This window comes from Rasamsonia emersonii, assembly GCF_000968595.1.
Source record: "Rasamsonia emersonii CBS 393.64 chromosome Unknown ctg1118621760035, whole genome shotgun sequence".
Classification (NCBI taxonomy): Eukaryota; Fungi; Ascomycota; class Eurotiomycetes; order Eurotiales; family Trichocomaceae; genus Rasamsonia; species Rasamsonia emersonii.
Genome location: NW_013563252.1, coordinates 104,278 through 124,955, shown reverse-complemented (window position 1 = coordinate 124,955; position 20,678 = coordinate 104,278). Strand labels below are relative to the sequence as shown.

At 49.5% G+C, this 20,678-nt stretch overlaps 5 protein-coding genes across 5 annotated transcripts; 3 read left to right on the top strand and 2 right to left on the bottom strand.

Moving 5' to 3' along the window:
• Positions 1–2,542: 2,542 nt before the first annotated feature.
• On the top strand, positions 2,543–4,168 carry T310_2679 (DNA repair protein (Rad57); the record flags this gene model as incomplete). Its single annotated transcript, XM_013474478.1, has 2 exons — positions 2,543–2,949; positions 2,992–4,168. The coding sequence occupies 2 exons, from the start codon at positions 2,543–2,545 to the stop codon at positions 4,166–4,168; spliced, it is 1,584 nt and encodes a 527-aa protein (XP_013329932.1).
• Positions 4,169–5,172: 1,004 nt separating this feature from the next.
• Positions 5,173–6,653, bottom strand: T310_2678 (Oleate delta-12 desaturase; the record flags this gene model as incomplete). Its single annotated transcript, XM_013474477.1, has 2 exons — positions 5,173–5,588; positions 5,645–6,653. 2 exons carry the CDS (start codon positions 6,651–6,653, stop codon positions 5,173–5,175), a joined length of 1,425 nt encoding a protein of 474 aa, XP_013329931.1.
• A 3,771-nt stretch (positions 6,654–10,424) lies between these two features.
• Positions 10,425–13,067, top strand: T310_2677 (uncharacterized protein; the record flags this gene model as incomplete). The annotated part of the gene is made up of 4 exons (XM_013474476.1): positions 10,425–10,430; positions 10,498–10,541; positions 11,009–11,303; positions 11,433–13,067. The coding sequence occupies 4 exons, from the start codon at positions 10,425–10,427 to the stop codon at positions 13,065–13,067; spliced, it is 1,980 nt and encodes a 659-aa protein (XP_013329930.1).
• A 645-nt stretch (positions 13,068–13,712) lies between these two features.
• On the top strand, positions 13,713–14,736 carry T310_2676 (uncharacterized protein; the record flags this gene model as incomplete). The annotated part of the gene is made up of 2 exons (XM_013474475.1): positions 13,713–13,931; positions 14,158–14,736. 2 exons carry the CDS (start codon positions 13,713–13,715, stop codon positions 14,734–14,736), a joined length of 798 nt encoding a protein of 265 aa, XP_013329929.1.
• A 1,451-nt stretch (positions 14,737–16,187) lies between these two features.
• On the bottom strand, positions 16,188–20,658 carry T310_2675 (TMEM1 family protein; the record flags this gene model as incomplete). The annotated part of the gene is made up of 4 exons (XM_013474474.1): positions 16,188–16,817; positions 16,871–17,950; positions 18,000–20,563; positions 20,619–20,658. 4 exons carry the CDS (start codon positions 20,656–20,658, stop codon positions 16,188–16,190), a joined length of 4,314 nt encoding a protein of 1,437 aa, XP_013329928.1.
• Between the last annotated feature and the right edge of the window lie 20 nt (positions 20,659–20,678).

Below are 20,678 nucleotides of genomic sequence, written 5' to 3'. Positions count from 1 at the left end.
CTTGAAAAGCTCATCATGACTCATAAATTCAGCTTGATAGTGAGTTTAAATCACTCTTTAATAACAAGCCATAATATCTCAATAGGGTTTAAATCTTGGGATGGTAGCAGCCAGGTCATGACTTAGCGTCCAAGAAAACCTTTCTCGTTGGAGTACTCAGCAGTGCTCTACGGAACACCGAGTACCGACTTCCTTGCTTCGAGTCGGGCGAATGGCTTCCGTCCTCCGACTCTGACAGTAGTTAATAGTAATAGTTCGTTAGTAATATCTGGGGACGGAGTAATCACCAATTAATAATGATTGCACTGCTGCGAGTTCTCCGTAGGAGTCTTTTTCCGGCAGTGACAGGCGCCGTTATTCTCACTATCATCTCCTGAAGTCACTAATCGCTAGTGCCATGTACCATGTACTCCCTACGTCAAAGGAGGCCATGTGTCTGTCTGTCTGTCCATGACCAGCCATCCGGGCGGATCACGAGTCCATGACTCGTTGGGAGCTGCACCTGCACCTGCATCTGCAGCTATTATTAACCTAGGTAGGTCCCTTGCGGATAGATCATTCCACGCCTCATCGGTCGGTTAACTACGGACTAATATTAACGGTTCGGTTCGGTAGATAGGATAGCACCCGTTGAATATCGCCTGCCAGAATAGTCGACAGACTATCGATTGTTGAAGACATCATCATCTCCACTGTTCAATCCCTAGGTGCAGGTACTAGTTTGATCTTATTCATCCTTTGGATTTTACCAGAGAACTACATATTGGTTCGTAGTACTCTGTACTCTGTGACGTATTCTGTATGCATTTTGATAAGAGAGATTGACACATGGTTGACAGTATGAAGTAGACACCCACAGGGTCTTACGAAGTGTGGATTTCAGTCTCGCCTCGTCAAGGTTTTCTCCTGTAGAGGTAGGTGTGTGTGCCCCGTACGGGGTGCTCTGTGCGGAGTACATACTGGAATTGTTTGCTGACAAGAGAGCAAAACTCACAACCTGCATGTACTCCGTCCTGTACAAACTTAGCGACAGACCCGAAAGATCTTTTCCTTTTTTTTTCTACTCTCGTCCCCTTGCAGATGACATCTCTCATGCATGTGCATGCACGGTACTTCCCTAATCTGATAAAACTCCGAAAGGCAAAAAAAAAAGACTCAAGCTCGGAGACAATAGTCTAAGTCTAACGAAATGATCCACCAGATGATAAGCACCTCCAAGGGATGGTGTGGTGTGGTGTGGAGAGGACGGAGTAATAGTAATAGTCGTCCTCATGACCCGAACGCCCTCGTGCTGCCTGTCACCACTTCCAGTCTGTCGGGTGGGATGACTTCATAGGAATAATTACTGATCATATGCAAATGAAGTATGGAGTATTCTGGGTGGGACAAATCGGCATTTGTGAATGACTTATCTAGTGCCTTTTTTTTTTGGTTCTTCGGCAATTTTGGAAATGTATTCTATCGAGTCAGTTCAGCGATTGCTCTGCTGTCTTTCCGTCCAGAGTGTGATTTCGTTTTGAGTTTGATATCATTCGTCCATATCCATTGCTTTACTGTTCAGGTGAGGAAACTCCCGTCCGTAGAAGGTTGACTCGTTTGGGATATTATTATTCCTTGCGTTTTTGAGCTTCAAAACTAGTAGAATAATAAACGAAAGAGAAAAAAAAAAGTGCAGCTTCGCGAAATAGGAAACGTACTGTGCGATTTTCTGGAGAATGCTTTTCTCGTCAGACGAAATGCTTAACAGTTATGCTATAGAATTTTCAAAATACTGGTTAGTGCATCGGGCTCTTGTGTCGAGGATATGGGATTGTTATTGGTAGTTATTCTTCCTTTGACAATAACTGGGCAGTGTAATGGTATATTTGGTGGTTAATCATCATATATCTATTCTAATAGCTCTGAGCCTGTGTTTAGATCCTAAGAGTCACTGGTGCAGCTTTTTTTATATCAACCACGCATAGGTGTGATAGTGTCATTCTGTTTTATATATTAACTCTACTGTATTAAGGGGCATCGGAACGAAAAAAAAATCAAATTATTATGATAGTATTCTAAGTTTGTCCGGAGTTCTTCATGTCTCTTTGCTGTCGATACAGTCAGATACCCTTCAGTTTCTACAGGTTTCAGTAAATCAAAATAAATATAGCTTATTATGATGAGTTGACGCTGCAAAGCATACCTTATTGCGAGTCTGTGTGTGGCTTTCTGATATTAGTGACTAATGGTCTGGATCTATGTAATGGGTTCAGTGTAACCGTAAACTGGAAATATATATATTTCAACAAATACATGCTCAACGTATTGCAATCTCTGATCATCTTAGTTCTAGTAAATCACAACAGAAATTCTTTCGATGCTTCTCAATTATGAATTAATAAATTCATTGAAACCTACATGAAAAAAGTAGGTTGAACATGGATGTTGAAACTAGATAATTGTTTCCAGTGTTCTGGTACCGCGGAAAGGAAGCGGAAGCAACTCTGACTGCGAACGTACGCGTGCACAGTAGAAAGAACATCACTCAACGCCTCTCACTTGCATGGATCTCCTATCAATCCTGCCCAGATTGTCGACAAAACAATACACCCATATCCTCCCGTCCCTCGAGAGGAAGCACATCAGCACTGTCGACTTGATCACCCTCGACACGCTTGAGATCGCGAAACGCGCGCACGTTCCCCCCGCCGATGTCCGTCGCCTGTGCGCCGATGTCCTCGAGGCATTACACCGCGACCTGGGATTCGAGCGCGAACAGCCCAAGACCAAGGTGCAGGATGAGGAAGAAACAAGCCCAAGCACCCTGGATGAGCCCCGTCTCATCCCTGGGCCGTCAACCAAGCTAGATCTTTCGCATTGGAGCACGATCAGCACTCTTGACCCCGCGCTGGACGCGCTCTTGGATGGTGGAATACCAACGGGATATCTCACGGAAGTGACTGGAGAGAGGTTCGTTGCACTTCGTTTCTGACACTTTCTTTACACGAGCAGGTCTGACCGCGGTTGCAGCGGGAGTGGTAAGACGCAATTCCTGCTCAATCTTCTCCTCACAGCCCAGCTTCCCCGACCTCGAGGCCTCGGCAAGAGAGCGATCTACATATCGACGGAGGCACCGTTGTCAACGACGAGGCTGTCCCAGCTGTTGGAGACCCATCCGTATCTATCTACTCTACCTCCCGATACTGCGCCGTCTCTCGCCAATATCCTTTCTATCAACGCTATCGACTTGGAAACCCAGGACCACATCCTCAATTACCAGCTCCCGGTTGCCATATCGCGTTACGATGTCGGCCTTGTGGTTATTGATTCGATCGCTGCGAATTACCGTGCCGAACACGAATCGCACAATGTGTCCGGGATATCCACGCGCTCGGGAGAACTGGCAAGACTGGGTCAGATGTTGCGAAATCTCGCTGTCAAGGAAGACATTGCTGTCGTAGTCGCAAACCAGGTCTCTGACCGGTTCGATTCCTTCGACGACCAACCGCGATTGAGGTCCAGCCAAACCTTGACGCCTGCGATGCGAGAGCGTGAGTCTGGTGCCAGATCCCCCCTGCCGAGAAATCGAGTCGAAGGTTGGAACGCGGAGACAACCCCTTCCTCATCACCAGGCCCGTCTTCGCCGTACGTCGAGGATGAATCTTTCGATGGCGCGTACATCGTTGGCCATCCGGTGAGAAACGAGACTCTCAGTCTAGCCCATCAACAGCGCTTTTTCACCGGTTGGGGTGACGCACCGGAGCTCGAGTTTTCAGAGTCTCAAAAGACGCCGGCTTTGGGCTTTGTCTGGTCAAACCAGATAGCTTGTCGCATATCACTGAAGAAGGAGGACGAAATTCAACCTCTACCGGTTCCTGTCGACACGGTTCCTGCGGCGACCCCCTCTTCACAGACACGGCCACCGGAAGCAACTCCAGTCCCAGACGATTCGAAGACAGCTTCTCAAGAGACAGATTCCACCGACGTAAAGCCAACAGCAAGCCAAGGGGACGAGAGGGGTCTGTCCGCGAGAGTACCCACGTCAACACCATCCCTAGTTGCAGACAAGATTACCAAGAGACGGCTCAAACTGGTATTTGCGCCGTGGACAGCCGGAAGGGCGGACAATGCCAGCGATGAGGTAGAATTCGAGATATGGAAGGGCGGAATTAGAAGTATAAAGCAATAAAATGAACTTGTTATCTTGAACGGAGTGTTTCACAACAGAGGCACACTTCTATGCTGCTAGTCCGCAGCATGTTCTTGCGGATATGCTTTCTATAATATGATGTACTAGACCCTTGAATATGAGCAGGCATTCGAAAGTATAGGAATGCGACAACTATGCCCCTGCATTTCCTCAGGAATCAAGCAGTGCTTGCTACAGCTACAGGATCCATCGTGCATAGGCGACGTAAGCTCAGTCCAAGCTCCTGAGCGCTGTAGCTCTCATTACCGAACAATATCGAACTGCCTCTTATTATCATTACAAATCCAGTGTCAGATCAATGTCATACTCCAGCTTCATTTCAGCTCAATCTCAGATTGTTATTTTATTAGAGAGATTCTAAGGCCAGAGCTTGCCTGGCGGCGGTGTGCGGAAGCTTAGGAAGCACCTTCCCCGCACTTTAGACAGTAAATAGTAAACACACCCTCTTGATGATTTCATTCTGTTGTCTTCGATTATCCTTCATTTCTGTCACCATTAATCTTGCCTTTCCTCCTTCCATACTCTGACTACTCTCATGCAAGCTACTACACTGACTCCTGTTTACTCTTGTCGACATTCTCATCCACTTTACTACCCAAACAGGTCTAGATTCTTCTCGTCTATGATCTCTATTCTCATTGCACTCATCCTTTCATCCATACTATGGATGGCTCCTCCACTCTCGATGCATCTGTCGCAACATAACATCCACGGTGGATGGAAGTGAAGCCGAAAGGGAACAACAAGCTCGAATACATATGCGATCATGGCTGGCACAAACATCCAAGAAACAAAAAAATCTATCTGGCAGAACACTAACAGATTAACAAAGTGTAATATAGCAATGAGAAGAGATCACTCCTGATGCCTTGAACGCAGAGTCCACGATATCTACAGTGAAGCGCTCAATCGTGGCCGCTCGATCCGGCGAGAGTACCACAAAAAGCACTCAAGTGTCATCGACTCGCAGTTGATCGCTCGCTTCAAGAAGAAGGCGGGGGGATCTTGGCCGGGGGAACACCAAGTCCGTTCCTGTTGCGGTAGAACAGGACACCTTTGCTTTCACCCTCGGCACCCTCCGTGGGCTCAACCCACTGGCATACACGGCAGCTGGTCCAGAGCGCCTTGAAGAAACCCAGAGGGCCGGTGTGCGCTTCGCTGCGGTAGTGCTTGCCCATCACCTTCTTGATGGCCTCGCTCGCCTCATCAGCATGGTAGAATGGGATGGTGCTCACATAATGGTGCAGAACATGGGTTTCGATGATGCCGTGGAAAAGGTGACGGCCAACCCAGCCAAAGTCGCGGTCGATGGTGGCAGCTGCACCACGAGTGAAGTTCCAGACCTCGGGTTCATAGTGAGGGAGAGTCGGGTCGGTGTGCTGCAGGTAGGTGATGGCGACTGCAAACCTATCAGAAGAAACCCTTAAAAAAATCTGCTGATGGAGTAAGACTTACCAAGCCAGTGGTTCACCCAGAGATAAGGCAGACCGTACCAAACGAGGAGATTGACCCAGCCAAAGTTCGATCCAATATAATAGAGCACGCAGCCCATGAGGAGGAGTCCCAAGTCACTCAAAACGATGAGATGAGCATCCTTGGACTCATACAGAGGGCTGTTGGGATCAAAGTGGTTGACGCCTCCGAAATAACCATTCCTCTTGCCCTTTCCGCGTCCCTCGGGGTGGCGTTCGTGGTTGTTGTGGCCGGTGACATTAGTGAGGAGGTACATGGGCCAGCCGAAGAGCTGCTGCAGGACCAGATTGGTGGCAGTCAGAAAGGGGGTCTCCTCCATCAGCTCCGACAGCTCGTGAGCGGCTTTGCCGATAGCAGAGGCATACTGCTCCCTGGTCTTGGGGACGAACACCATGTCACGGCTGATGTTGCCGGTGGCTTTGTGGTGCTTGCCGTGCGAGATCTTCCAGGAGAAATAGGGGACGAGCAAAAACGAATGGCAGATCCAGCCGACGGTGTCGTTGAGGACCTTGGACGTCGAGAAGGCCTGGTGGCCACATTCATGGGCCAACACCCACAATCCGGTACCAAAGAGACCCTGCAGGACGGTGTACAGGGTCCACAGGACGACGCGAAGGGGCATGTACGGCACCGTTTCCGGGGTCACATAGTTGTGGAAAATGTAGAAGGTGGTCGCCATCAAGGCACAATCTCTCCCGACATAGTACAACCCCTTGATTGCGGAGCGCTCATAGCAATGAGGCGGGATAGCATCACGGATATCCTTGATCGTGTAGTCCGGGAGCTCGAATTCGTTGCCGTACGTGTCGAGCATCTTGGACTTCGGCTTCGGCTTCGTCTCCGCCTCTGAAGCCATCGAAGACAAAGAGGTCGAGGACGGGGATTGACGCGGGCTGTCAATTGGAGACACCGATGCAGAACTGGCGACGGACGAGTCGGTCGTCAGGTTGCGCTGAAGCGCAGTGCGCTGTTCGATTGCGGTGGATGTCATCTTCTATCGGAGGCACGACGCAAAACACCGGACGGAATCCAACGCTGATATTGCTGGTTCTGGCAATTCCCAAGTTCGATTAGTCTTGGGTCTCATCAATGGCAATGAAATAATATTATCCCAATTACGAGATACGGAATGAAACAGGAGAAGTCAAGATCATGAACAATCTACATGTTCTAGAACCTTGATGTGTTGCTCACCAGAAAAACAGGATCACAAGGAATTAGGGTTCGAAATTGACGGTACCCCTGGTGGCGGCTCCTGCGAAACCAGCACTCAATGCTTGCTTGGACTGGAACGTTGGGCCGAAGAGGCAAAAGTGAATTGGAAAGGGAGAGACGGGGGAGAGAGACGGGCAAGGGGACAGGGAAAGACAGGAGGAGGTGGAAGAGGGCAAATAAAGGGTTGGGGAGAAATGGAGATCGCTCCCCAGGTAGGTCTTCTCCTTTGTATGTATGGAGTACGGTCCGCTAGGACGGTAATTAATTTTTTTTGCGGTGCAGCTCGTCATTGATTATCTGTTTTGCGCTCAACACGGCCCTCTTTTTTTTTTGCCTCAACCGCTGGTGGTAATTTTTGGGGGAGGGATTGCGCCACTAATACAGAGTCCGCGGGACTGTCATTTTAGTTCTGCCCTTTTGGGAGGGAGTGGAGCAGGCGATTCTGCATGCTAACCATGCAAGGTGTCCCGGTGGATCGACATGCTCCATCTGACCTTCTAGATTTCTTCCCGTGCGGCAGAAGCCGTAATTTGATTCCAACATGAAGTCAGATAGGGGTGATCAGATGGCCAATGCATTGCCAATCAGTCTATTACATACGGAGGACTCGAGGAGGTAGAATTCATGACCAAGGTGAGATTTGGTAGCTTTTCAAATTTCACATCATGTGTAATACAACAAGGCGCGGAAAGAAATGTATGGAATTTGTCTGTCGGTATTCTCGTTACCGGGAATACCCGCAGCATGATCCCCGGCCAAGACAAGACCCGGAGTGGCGTGTTTTACGTCTTATCAGACGCAGAGAATGGGAAGCAGGAAGAAATGGTTCAGACAGAGTTTGGGAGAGTTGAATTGAGTTGAATTGACTTGCCATGTGCATGCATGGCTTCTCCGATCGGACAACCGGTTGGTTTGGTTGGTTGGTTGATCAGGGTTTAGCCGATCGTGATATTACTCCGTATTATTCAATCCCGCACACTCTTCTCGGTCGTAGGGATCAATAACAACCAGCTATTAGCTGAATGAATGAATGAACGAACAGCTGTAAGTCTGTGACTCGATGATGGACTGAGCGATGAGTTTTTTTTTTTAAAAAAAACATCCAGGGCAAGCAAATCCCGCGTTGTTCATTCGGCTTTGCTGGCACGCACATGCGTGGCGCCACCACCCCGCTGGCCATCATCATCATCAGTAAGTAAGTGCACTTTAATTGGAACAAGATTTTGTTTGTTTGTTGGGGCGCAGATGCAGGTACATCTGCCGAGGCAGGCAGACATATTACATGCTACATATATGCATGAAATGATATCATAGCATCCGTTGGAGTGTTGGACGGAACATCATTCCTTTCTTTTTTTTTTCCCTTTTCTTCTTTTTTGTGTAAACTGCCAGTGCGTACCTTTTTTTACTTTTACTTTTAGCGAACTGAACACGAAGCATGCAGGCTTGTTTGCATGCATGTATGCATGCATGTAACAACCTCTGCAAGTAATAATAAAGAACACTTCTTCGAATGCATGAACCTGTGGCGGAGCATTTGCATCTGCCATCTGCACACTTCGGAGATCTCCGTTCAGCTAGCCAGCAAGCCAGCCTTGAAAGAAAAATAAGCAGATCAATTAATCGCTCGATCGAGCTGGATGGATATGTTTTCTTTTGTTCACAAAAAGCTAACTATCCAGCGTGACTCATGAGGATGCTGATCAGCCAGCCAGCCAGCCAGCAGCAGCCACAGATCACAGATCACAGATCACAGATCACCAGAGAGAGAGAGTTTGGGGTAGGGAATTAGTAAATTGTAAATAGAGTTTCTGCTCTCTCGTCATGTGTGCATCGACTCCTGCCTGGATAGGTAAGTAGTCAGGCAGACTGGCATCTATTGCCATTACTACAACTACTGCGCTCAGATGATATCTATCTACTCCGTATTATTCTCGGACTGAGTAAGGTGGCATGTGACATGGACTAAAAAAAGCAATTACTAATGCTACTGACGTGTTGATTATTGATGATGCTCTCCGGAGCATACATCCATATCTGAACGACTGAACCTTGGATGGTTGTTGCGGGCGCGCTCGTTGAAAACTCGGCGATACCTAGGAGTATGTAATAAAATGAATACAGTACAGTACAGTACATACATACAGACTCCGTACAAGCTTCTCCAAGCGGGCGGGCGGGCGGATGGATGGATGGTAAGGTTCGGGAAATAAATTGTCGTGTCAGGGACCAGGCACTGCTGTCTTCCTCTCTCACCGCCTGGAAATCGGCCAATTGTGTTACTCCTTTTTTCTTTGCCTATGAGATCTTGGCCGATAGACGGACTGTACTTAGGTAATCTATACCTGGCAACAAAGCTAGCTAGTGATAATAATAATACGGAGTAGCAATTTGGGTTATAATCTGGAAGGATGATAGTAATAAAATAATAATTTTACTCTGCAATAATATACCAGTTCATTCTCGACTGTCAGTCATCGATTTCCCATGTGATTGTATCCAGTACCTAGGTACAAGATTTTACAGGTAAAGATCTGCAGACCACGCTGCTGCACTAAGGGATCTTAGTCGCGGCAGACTCGCGCAGATCCCGCTCTTGCGTTTGCAATCTAGTGTACGGAGTACAGAGTACCTGAATTGGTATTGAAAATTACAGATTTGTATCCCAGCAGATCAGATCGTCAGATATTACAAGTAATTACGGAGTACAGCGGAACCCTACATCATTGGCTTCATTCATGTGAGACATTCCTGACGTCGAGGACAATGGGACAACATTCAGTAGTGCTCTTTGAACTTCCAACCTGCGCTCTTTAGGTCCTGAGATCTCTCAAGTGGAGCGCCCATAATTACCTGAGAAGCTCATCACCATCAACAGCTTTCCGAAGGGGCTTCTTATGTGGATGTGCAAGCGAACTGTCTTGGAAGACTCCAAGCATAGCTTTACAGTTACCCCCCCCCTTTAGTAGTGACCTCGACATTGCCAAACCATGTATCCTTGCCCTCCTTAAGGGCCTGTACGATGTTATCGTTGCTCGTTCGAACTGAAGCCGCCTTAGACGTCTGTTGTCGCGAGTCTGACCTGACCTGTCAAGAGGCGGCATTGCAGGGGTTGGGACTGTGGTCGACTGCATCGAGTGAACGTCAGTAAATAGTATATTACCAGATAGAGAGTTGTAGCAGGAAGATATATTGTAGAAATAGCGATAATAACACAGCCCATTATTATTTAGGATGATGTTGTAACTTTTATCTAGACAGGGACTGGGGTACTCCTCTTTTTCTAATATGGAAACTAATATGGTATTCTAATTTGTTACGTTGTGTCCAAGGTTTTATTCTATTACTAGCTTTTTCAGGATTTATCTTGCTTTTTTTTTTAAAGAATAGGTAGCAATTCGGCTTAATAAATATATGCAATAAACAATGACCCTGTCATATAGACCGGTTATATTTGGTAGGTAGCTCTCATAGTGTATAAATGGCAGTATTTCAGTTCCGATCTGGGTATGCCTCTCTCGCGAACCAACTTCCGCTGGATTCAAGAATGGATGTAAGTAAGTAATCTTAGCAAGCCCAGCCCCTTAGGAATCAGGACTTGCTACCTATGGAGTACCTAGGAGTATATCTCCGGTCCTCCAACAGATGCCAAGGCGCTAACTCCGTATGACTGATTGTCAGCCAGCACATCACATCTCTCATCAAGACAAAAAGCATCGCTGCAGACTGATCTGGAAATATTGTCAGCTATACAGATGATCCGGGAGGTCTGCAGCTTGTTCAGATGCGAGTCCGATGTTCCTGGATGGCCCTCACGTCATGCTCCGCCTGTCCTGAATTTCCCGCTCGTTAACCCCGACAGTCCGCGCTCCCCGACGGCAGACTTATAGATCTTCTTACCGATCGACTTGGCAGTCAACATTCACTCTACCTTTTAGCACAGCAGTGTGACGTTCTAATCAGAAGAACGGGGACAATAATGGATTCAGGGCTCCGCAAACGGCGCCGGCCTGCCGTCTCCTGCTCCCGCTGCCGCAGGCGCAAAGTGAAATGTGACCGCAAAGATCCTTGCAGCCGATGTAGACGGACCCAGTCGGTCTGTACATATAATAATAATAATAATGGTAATAGTGAAGTTACGTCCTTGGCTCAATCATCGAGGTCTATCAGCCAAGCAGCTCCGACCCTACCTGCAATATCAACATATCTCAGTCCAACCTCATCTACTCCAGGCAGAGCACAGCACGAACATGCTGGTCGCGGTCTTTCAGATGCAGTTCCTTCCGTACGGACAACGGGTTCGTTCGATACGTCTTCAAGGCCGGCGAACCCTGATGCAGAGAGAAGACTTCAAGACATCAGCGATCAACTACGACTCTTAAAGCAGCAGATATGTCAACAGTCACCAGCAGACCCGACCAAGGGAGTCAGATCCGGTCGGCGGAAATCGTCAGCTGCGAGGAACACTGTCGAAGACGCGGCCGTTGGGACCCAGTAACTGGACAAACACTTTCATGCAAGTGTGTTTCTGAACAGAAGATGACCATCTTTGCAGGCCAGGGCGGCTGACAGTTTTCAGTTTAATGCAATGCGCACTGCCAGCGTGGACGTAGATACCCACGACCATTCTTCACTCAACAGCGATCTGCTAAGTTTCGAAATACAGGAGTTGGTCAGGAAAAGCAAAGCCCTGGCAAGGAGACTGAAGATGCAGGGCGTCAACCCTCTCCTGTCCGTTCAGGAGGCTCAAAAGACCATCCCTCCGAGAGAAATGGCCGACGCCTTGGTCAGTCACTACATCAGAATCATGGAAGGCCCGTTCAGGATCCTGCATATTCCGTCGTTCTGGAAGGAGTACTGTCAGTATTGGTCGAATCCCCATGCTGCTCACACCACGTTCGTGGTCAACTTGATGCTTGTGATGTCCATCGGTGCCCGCTTTTACCGGGATGCGCCGGACGAAATCCATCTTCGCTCTTTGGCGTGTCAATGGATCTATACCGCCCAGGCGTGGGTGTCAGCTCCCCTGCAAAAGAGAGACAGACTCACGGTGGCCGGACTGCAGACCCAATGTCTGTTAGTGCTTGCCCGACAGGTCAATGCTGCTGGTGGGAATCTGGTCTGGATAGCTGCTGGCACCCTCCTGCGAACGGCAGTTTTCTTGGGCTTGCATCGTGCCCCCCAGTACTTCGCCCGGATGTCTCCCTTGCAAGCCGAGATTCGGAGACGACTTTGGAGTACAGTATTTGAACTGAACCTCCAGTCAGCGCTCGACTCAGGAATGCCCCCCATGATTTCGATGGAAGACTTTGACACATTGCCGCCGACGAATGTTGACGATGACCAGATTGACGACACCACGAGCACATCGCAGTCGATTACAGCCTGCCAGACGTGGACACAGACGTCCTTACAGATCATCCTCAGACAGTCGTTACGCACCCGGTTGGAGGTGGTCCGGAGGGTGAATCACTTCTTTTCTGAAGAATCCTACGACGAGATTCTCCGCTTAAGCACCCAGATGTTCAATGCCTTGCGGGACAGCAAGCAACTTCTGCAAACCTACCCTCCGTCGTCGACCGACCAGACTGCAACGACGTTTCACAGCAACCTGTTGGATCATTTGCTGCGGCGCTTCCTTTTGGCTCTCCATCGTCCCTATGCGGCCAAGGCACGTCACGACGCGAGATATTACTATTCCCGCAAAGTATGCCTCGATAACTCCATGGTCGTGCATTCTCCGGAACGGGACGAGGATTTCTTTCGACTGCTTGTAGTTGGGCGTGGTCTGTTCCGAGAGACCATCCAGCATGCCGCAATCACCCTGTGCATCGAGGTCGTTACACAGCTGGAAGAGGACGCATTGGATCCGACAACCCTCCAGAGAAACAGGGTCAACAGAGAGCGGATTGTGGAACGGGTGAAGACGATTCTTCCACTGGTCGAAGAAAGGCTGAAGGCCGGTGAAACCAATATCAAAGGTTATGTCTTCACTAGCATGGCGCTGGCGCAAATCGAAGCAATGGAGGCCGGGCTCGAGCCACGACCGCTGGTTCTGGAAGCGGGGAAGAGCAGTGCCTCCCACTGCTTGGAGATCCTAAAAGCCAATATTAGGAGTACTCAGAGCGAAGGCGGTCACCCTGAAGATGGTCCGAGTCAAGGGAGTCTTGAGCAGGAGAACGTCAACTGACGTCTACTAGCCCCCTTTTCTACCTCCATCATACAGCAACGTTCGCGGGCGAACCTCAGACGGAGAAGACGGAGCGCCGGGGCGGCGACGGGATTTTCGAACGGAGAACCACCTGGCTTATCTCCGCTGCGTTGGACCTATTTCAATGCCGTGGGACTCCCATCTGACTATTAGTTATCGCTGACATGAGTTTATCCACTTGCTGCTTTTCATATTCCAAAAACATTTCTGCAGATGTCTAGCATGGACCTTGCGATGGATTCTTTCATCGCCAAGATCTTGGTCGGAGTTGGTGTTATAGGGGGCGGAGTAAGTATCGGAGACCGTGACCGAATTGGAGACCGTTGATGCTAAGTACTTGTGTTCGGGAGCAGCTGGGTGTCTATGTCCTCGTGGCAAATGATCTATAATCTGTGGTTCCATCCGTTATCCTCCTATCCGGGTCCCCTTCTAGCACGTTGTTCGCGCCTATGGTATATCAGCGCTCTGCTTCAGGGTCGTCTCCCATTTGAGGTGCACAGAGCGCATCAGAAATATGGAGATGTTGTCCGAATCGCGCCAGATGAGCTTGCGTGCATAAATCCAGAGGCCTGGAAGGAGATATATGGCCACCGGCCAGGTAGGGGCGAGGTGCCCAAGGACCCCATGTTCTACGAAAACACTTCAGCGGGGGAAGCCAGCGTCTTCTACGCTCCAGGGGAGCGTCATGGACGGCTGAGACGCCTCCTCTCGCACGGGTTCTCGGAAAAGGCGATGAGAGAGCAGGAAGAGACGATCCAGAAATATGTCTCTGCATTCATCCGACGGCTGCATGAGCACTGCGCTGCAGGAAAGTCGACTGTGGATATGGTGCAGTGGTACAACGTACGTGCCGGGATATGGCGTCCTGTCTGGTCCACATAACTAAGAACTGGATTTTGTGTTAGTTTTTTACCTTCGACGTCATCGGGGATCTCGCATTTGGAGAATCTTTTGGATGTCTCACGACCTCCACCTACCACCCTGGATATCGTTCATCTTCGACATCAACAAAGTCGGTTCCTACTTCCGGGCAGCCGCCTATTATCGGACCCTGAACCGCCTGTTGCAGAGATTTGTGCCAGCTCGTCTGGTCCAAGTTCGCAAAGACCATTGGCAGATGACACGAGAAAAGGCCATGCGGCGCTGGCAGATGCGCGGGAAACGGTCCGATCTGGTGACTCGGATCACGGACCCGGACAGCGGCATAACGCTGCACGAGTTTATTGCCAACTCGACGACCTTGGCGATTTCAGGGAGTGACACGACGTCGACAGTCTTGTCTGGCGTGATGTATTATCTGGTCAAAAACCCGGAAAAACTCCGCAAGCTGGAGCAGGAAGTCCGGAGCACATTCTCCTCGGAAGAAGAAATCAACATCACCACCGTAAACGGTCTGTCGTACATGCTGGCGTGTCCTGATGAGGCAATGCGTATCTATCCTCCCGTCGCGGGCAATTTACCGCACAGGACGAGAATTCCCGAGCAGATGGCCTGTGGTTTCGTTCCTGCAGATGTGTATCCTGAAGTGTTTGCAACCATGCTATTAACTGACCGTGGCAGACGACCATTTCCGTCTTCAACTATGCCATGTGCCATTCGTCCAAGCATTTCACCCAACCCGACGAGTTCATTCCAGAACGTTGGCTAGACGATGCTGCCGGACCTTTCGCGATGGATAACTGATCCGTCGTCCAGCCATTCTCAGTTGGGGCCCGAAACTGCCTTGGCAGGAAGTAAGTTTTTATCTTGCAAAAATACCTTACTTGACATGTCGCTGCGCGACCAACTAACTCACTATACGTATAGCCTCGCGTACTTTGACATGAGACTGGTCTTGGCCCGGCTGCTTTTCCACTTCGATCTGGAATGGACTCCGCAATGCGAGGATTGGGAGAAACAGCAGGCATTCAATTTATGGGTGAGGAAGCCTCTTATGATACGGTTGACGCCTAGGACAAAGGCCAAGTCGAATCCCAATCATTGATCCATGGGTGGCACTTCTCTTGTTTTATATAAAGAAAATTCATGATGACATGGCCTTTGAATAATATGTACGGAGTATTGAGTGAGACGCACAGATGATCGTTCCAGCTATTAATATTACCATTCGAAGAAACCCTAACCCGGACGGTGAACAGACAGAATTAGAGAGTATGGAGTATACTCCGTAGGAATAAATAAATAAATAAAGATATTTGTTAAATATTTCTTAAATAATACGGTCTTATTATTATTACCATCATCATCGCTATTCTTATTATTATTACGGGGCCAAAAAAGGAAAAAAAAACAGAAATCTGAATCACATGAATCACATCACATGATCCGGGAAGTGCTGGCAGATCCCACCTTTTTTTTTCTCTTCGCTGTTTGCTTTGCCCGTTATTTCTCCGATCTCCTCCGTACTCTCCGTACTCTCCGTACTCCCCGTACTTACTCCATACATACTCCGTACCCCATCTTTTAATAACGTGCCTCAATTTTTTTTTAAATTTCCGTTGGGGAAGCCCCATCCATTTTGTTGAGGACGACAAGGGCCATCCATCTCTGGATAGAGTTAAGGCCGGTGGGGCGGGAAGGGTGCACAATGCACATAGTGCCAGGGACCTTTTACCAAACTTCAAGTTCCAAGGGGGTTATGGCATTCATGCGAATTCTTACTGGTGGAGGGGACTTACCTCCTAGGTAGGAAGTTAGGAACTATAGATATATGGATCAATAGATGCATTTCTTGGCAAGTTGCTCATCTTAGGTAGCGTCTTGGCATCGAGGGGGGGTATGGACACCGCTGAATAGTTCCGGCAGTATTCTAAGCGGTGAGCGGTCAGGCCATTCGTATTGGTCCCGATATCTTACGAGTCCTTACAGGGGTGCATCCGTGCCTATAATGCAAATTTCCGTACGTAATTTTACACGTCTTTGTGTTGAGTACTGCGTATTACAGATAAATTCAATAGCTTAGGTAATAGTTCTGTGGGTCATAGACCTAACTCTGAGCCCTAATTTACTGTTTACCCCATACGGCATGTATATGTACTTTGTCAGACGTATGTAGATAACATCAAAGATTATATATTCTATCGACAATATCTATCTACATCAGACGTCAATCTCAGTCCTTGACTCCGAATCTACCAGCCACGACCCCGGTGGATTCCCAGACTCTAAACTGATAGTCGTCTTCTTCAGATCCGGCAACACCAGCACTGTTTCACCGTGATTTCGATAGTCTACTTCGCTGTGGATCGCCCGTCGTTGGTGCTGCAAAGGACCGCCTGCAGGTCCCCCCGCACCAGCACTGCCACCACCAGCCGGAGTCGCCGCTGCAAAGGTCTTGATCTCAATGGCAGGCAACAGAAGATGCCCTGCGCGCTGTGGTAGCAGCATGATGGCAAACGTGCGTGTCTCGCCCTCCTCAGCAGTGAAATTTCCCCGTTTGCGACCACCCACGAGCCACAACTCCGGATTTGCATGGATCTCGTACGAAAACTCCAACGGGACGCTCTCCGCCGACGAACTCCATCGTCGCGTATGCCGCAGATGCAGCTCAGCCGGTATCATGTGCCCAACCGCAGCATGCACCGGGTCGCGGTCGGGTTGACCTGTCAGATTGCTCAGTCGCAACTCTGCCGTATGCACAACCTCGACCTCGGGGACGTCGACAGGAATGACGATCTGCTTGCTGAGGATCGATGGGTCGGGATCTGGGAGGCGGAGCACAGGGTTGGACTGCACAACGTCAGCTAACTTTGGCTTCAACTACGTTAATCGAGGCTACCCACCTCATGCCATTGCAAGAGCCAATCTTGAACTTCTTTCCGAAGAGGCTCTTTCAGCGCGCTCACCACAACCCCCCACTGCACGCTCTCAAAAGGCAACATCTCTACCTCCCTCACCAATCCGATCGTCTCCATGTCCGACGTGGACAACTGCGTTCGAAAGGCCTCCACGATATATGGAGTGAGCAGCCGCGACAAGTGCCCAAATTTGCTCCGCTCAATGGCCTCTCGAAATTTCTGCCTGACGAGCGCCAGACATTCCTCATCGAGACAGGTAAACTTGACTGTAAGACGGAGAGATCGCTTTGAGCCTTGCATTCGCGCCCGGTTCTGTCGTTGCCTGATCTTGTAGAGGATCGAAGCCGGCTGTTTCGGGAAGACATCCATCGCAACCGGGCCTTGAATGCTGGATTCCACTTCATAGAACTCCGAGCTCGGAATCTCACAGCCTAGAACTCGGAGAGGAACCAGCATCGCCGGGCTCACTGTGAATCGAGAAAATAGCACATCGTCCTTAAAGATGTCCTGAACATTAACGCTGACCGGCAGGGTTGAGACGATCGTGTTGGCTGAAGAATAAGTAAAACGACCCTTGTCCGTCACATATACGACCTCTAATCTCGCCGAGAGCATGGTATGGTTCTCATCAACCGTGTACGGTAGTCGGAACCGAACAGAGGCATCGGGCCCAAAATTGACAAATTCGATATTGCCCGACTCCGGATTGGGGGTCATCTCAATTTGCCCATCAACTATCGTCGTTTCTGAGATTCGAAGTCGTAGGCCAGCCGTTGCAGGTCGTACACGGAGTACGCCCTTGTTCACAGCATTCCGCCCACTTTCCAGCTCAATCTCCAACGTCCTCATCTCTTCGAGATTAATGCAGTGTGGAGAGGAAAGTCTAGCTTCAAGCCCATTAACCGGCGGATAACACCAGATATATGGCCTTTTCTCTTCCTCAGATTCATCTGTGTCCCTGAACCCAGGCGGGAATGCCGACGAACTGGCCCCCCCGAGAGTGAAAACAATATTCCCAGTTCGCATTTCAATGCGGTCCACAAAGTATTTTCCCTGCAGCGTTGTCTACACACAGTCAGAAATGTACATGTCATACTGCATCCATATCACTTACCGAAGACCCAATCAGCAACTTGGTGGACGATGATTTAATCAACATCTCCTCCAAGTGCTCAAGCCAGACCTCATTAGCCTGGGTACCTCTCCCATTGACAAGTCGCATCTTTAAAGACTCGATCTTGATGTCTTTGTCCAAAAAGAACCGCAAGCGGAGCTGGAGCTGGAATCCATCCTTATCCTCGTAGTGGCGGATTTCTGGATCGACTTCCAGATCACCGAAAAAATCGGTCAGCGGGACGCTGCATTCCTTCTGAAGGCCTGCAGAGGCTTGTAGCAAGTCCTCGATGTAAGGGTGCACAGCACTTCGAGCAGAAGGAGTAGACAAGGCGGCCGTCATCTTCTGCCTTTTTGAGAGTTTTGACTGAATGTACCACGCATATCGAGAAAGGAGTTTCAGTAGAGTGCGGACGTATTCCTCATTCTGTTTTAACTCTTTCAAACATCGAGCATACAGCTCCAGAATGGTACCCTCCAGCACCACCCAGTGGCTGTTAGCGTAAAATGGGGCTATCTGATGAAAGTAGGCTGCAGCGGTCTTGTAATCTTCCTGGCGAAATCTCATCAAGGCGATCTCTGTCATTGCGGCCTGCGCAGATCTCGTCCGGCTTGCAGCAATATAGTGGCGACACATCTGGTCAGCCAGTTCTTCATATAGAAGATTAAACTTCTCTTTCGACGAAAGGGCACGTCTCAACACCGGCAATTCAATACCGTCCAGTCGACAAGCATGGCCGTGATTCGAAGCGGATTGCTTCGTTGTCTGAGTGTCGTCATTATCTAATGTCACTTCTTCCAACTCATCCGACGCGGCAGTGCTATCATCGAAGAGCAGATTGAGATTTTTCCATTTCTCGACCCATCCACTTCGTCTACCAATCTCTTCCAGAGTCCCCCGGGCCAACTGACATAGTTCGCCTCTGCCAGATGCAAGATCCTCACTGCCTGTCTTTGGGGCTGCCTGGTTGCTGGTGGTTTGGTGATCGGAAGTGGCATGCTTCATTGACTGTCCTGAAGCAGCAGTAGGTGGGAGTAAAGAGCTCGATCGTCTTGGGATGTTGGGTCTGGTTTCTGCGGCCGCGGCAGATGCGTCGGTTGAGTTTCTTGCTTTTCGCAAAGACGACTCAGGCAGTATTAGGGCCGGAGTGGCAGTCTGAGATAAGATCTGACAGGAGGCAGCGTATGTCCAAGAGGAGACGATATTATTTATCACACTTGTTTTGGTGGCGTCATCGGCTTGAGTATCTGCCAGGCCACACTCCAGATCATATCTAAGGGTGCGGGCAGCAACGCCGATGAACTCAGTTGCTCGCTCGCACACTTCGGCGAGAAGACTGAGGTTTTCCTCTTTGACCTTTTGCCCTGACTTTTGGTCTGCTGTGTTCTCCTTGTCTCGCAAGTATGGCGCCCCGGCCGCTCTGAGAAGTAAGGTCAATTGTCGAGAAAAGACGTACGTGCGAAAGTCGAATATCGAGATATTGTTCGCCAAAATCATCTCTCTATACGGCTTCTTTGAGGAATCAAGAGGGAAATGTTCTTCATCAAGGCCCAGCGTGATGTCGTTTCCGTCGTCATTATCAGAGCCATCACTGTCATTTTTGTCGCCGTCTCCTTTAGACGACCGTTTTTCAATGGCTTGCAGTGCTGCTTCTGCTTTTTCTTTCCTGTCCTTGCTGTAGGGCAAGAAAACACCTCCATGCTGGTCGCTCGTACCGGATAGATATTCAGCAATAGCAGTTTCCAAACCTGCTGCAAGCTCATCATATCCTACCAGAGCGTCCTCCAAGAGCCCCATGTTCTCGAAACCTCTTGCCAGACCCTCTTTGAGGATAAAGAAAGTGCAGAAGTTCCATCCAGGCAAGCTGCGCTGGGAATCTTTCTCTCGAATGTCTTCCTCGTATTGCCCCACCCGCAGATCAAAGGAAGCAAGGATCGCGTTCTTCATCTTCTCAACCAGGTCGTTCAACTGATCGATCAATTCGGGAGGTTCCTGCTTACTTCCGGGCTTGGGGAGCCGGAGTTGAGCTACCCGGTCAACAGCTGGCTTGGAGGACCCATTGAAGTCCGCTTTGATTTTCTCGAGGACGGAAGTAGAGCCACGGCCAGGCCATTTTGAAATGCTTGCCGTCTTCTCCGGAGGATCGCCATCTTTCAGAACGTGCAGAATGAGCCATTCGAACGCATCGTGGTTATCCTGAGTGCCAGGGCCACCGCTCGCTTGCTGCGTGGCTGCGTGTGTCTTGATCCATTCCCGCAGCAACTTTCTGGACGATGCCTTGTAGGTTTCATTATCGTCGCAGCGGAGAAGGTAGATTTTCAAATAGGGAGTTTGGCGCAGACCCGGAATTTGGTGTCGTCGGTGCGGCACTGTGTTTGGGGCGGCATCGCCGGGTGTCGCCTGCTCGTCAGGAGCATGTTTGGCGGGGATAAGGTCGATGTGGAGTGACTCGATTGAACGGACTGGCCGACTCGGTGATTTCCAGTGGAGATTCTTCAGGGGAAGCCTCCTCGAGAGGATGGCTTGAACGTCGGGAAGTAGACCGGACGGATCTGTACACTCGACTGGGGTTTGGGTGAGCTGCGCATCCACCGACAGTGCTGGACAACGTTCGCATACCAGTTACCTTGTTCAGGCCAGCCTCAGTTGACGCATCCATATTTCCCGAACAACTAATCG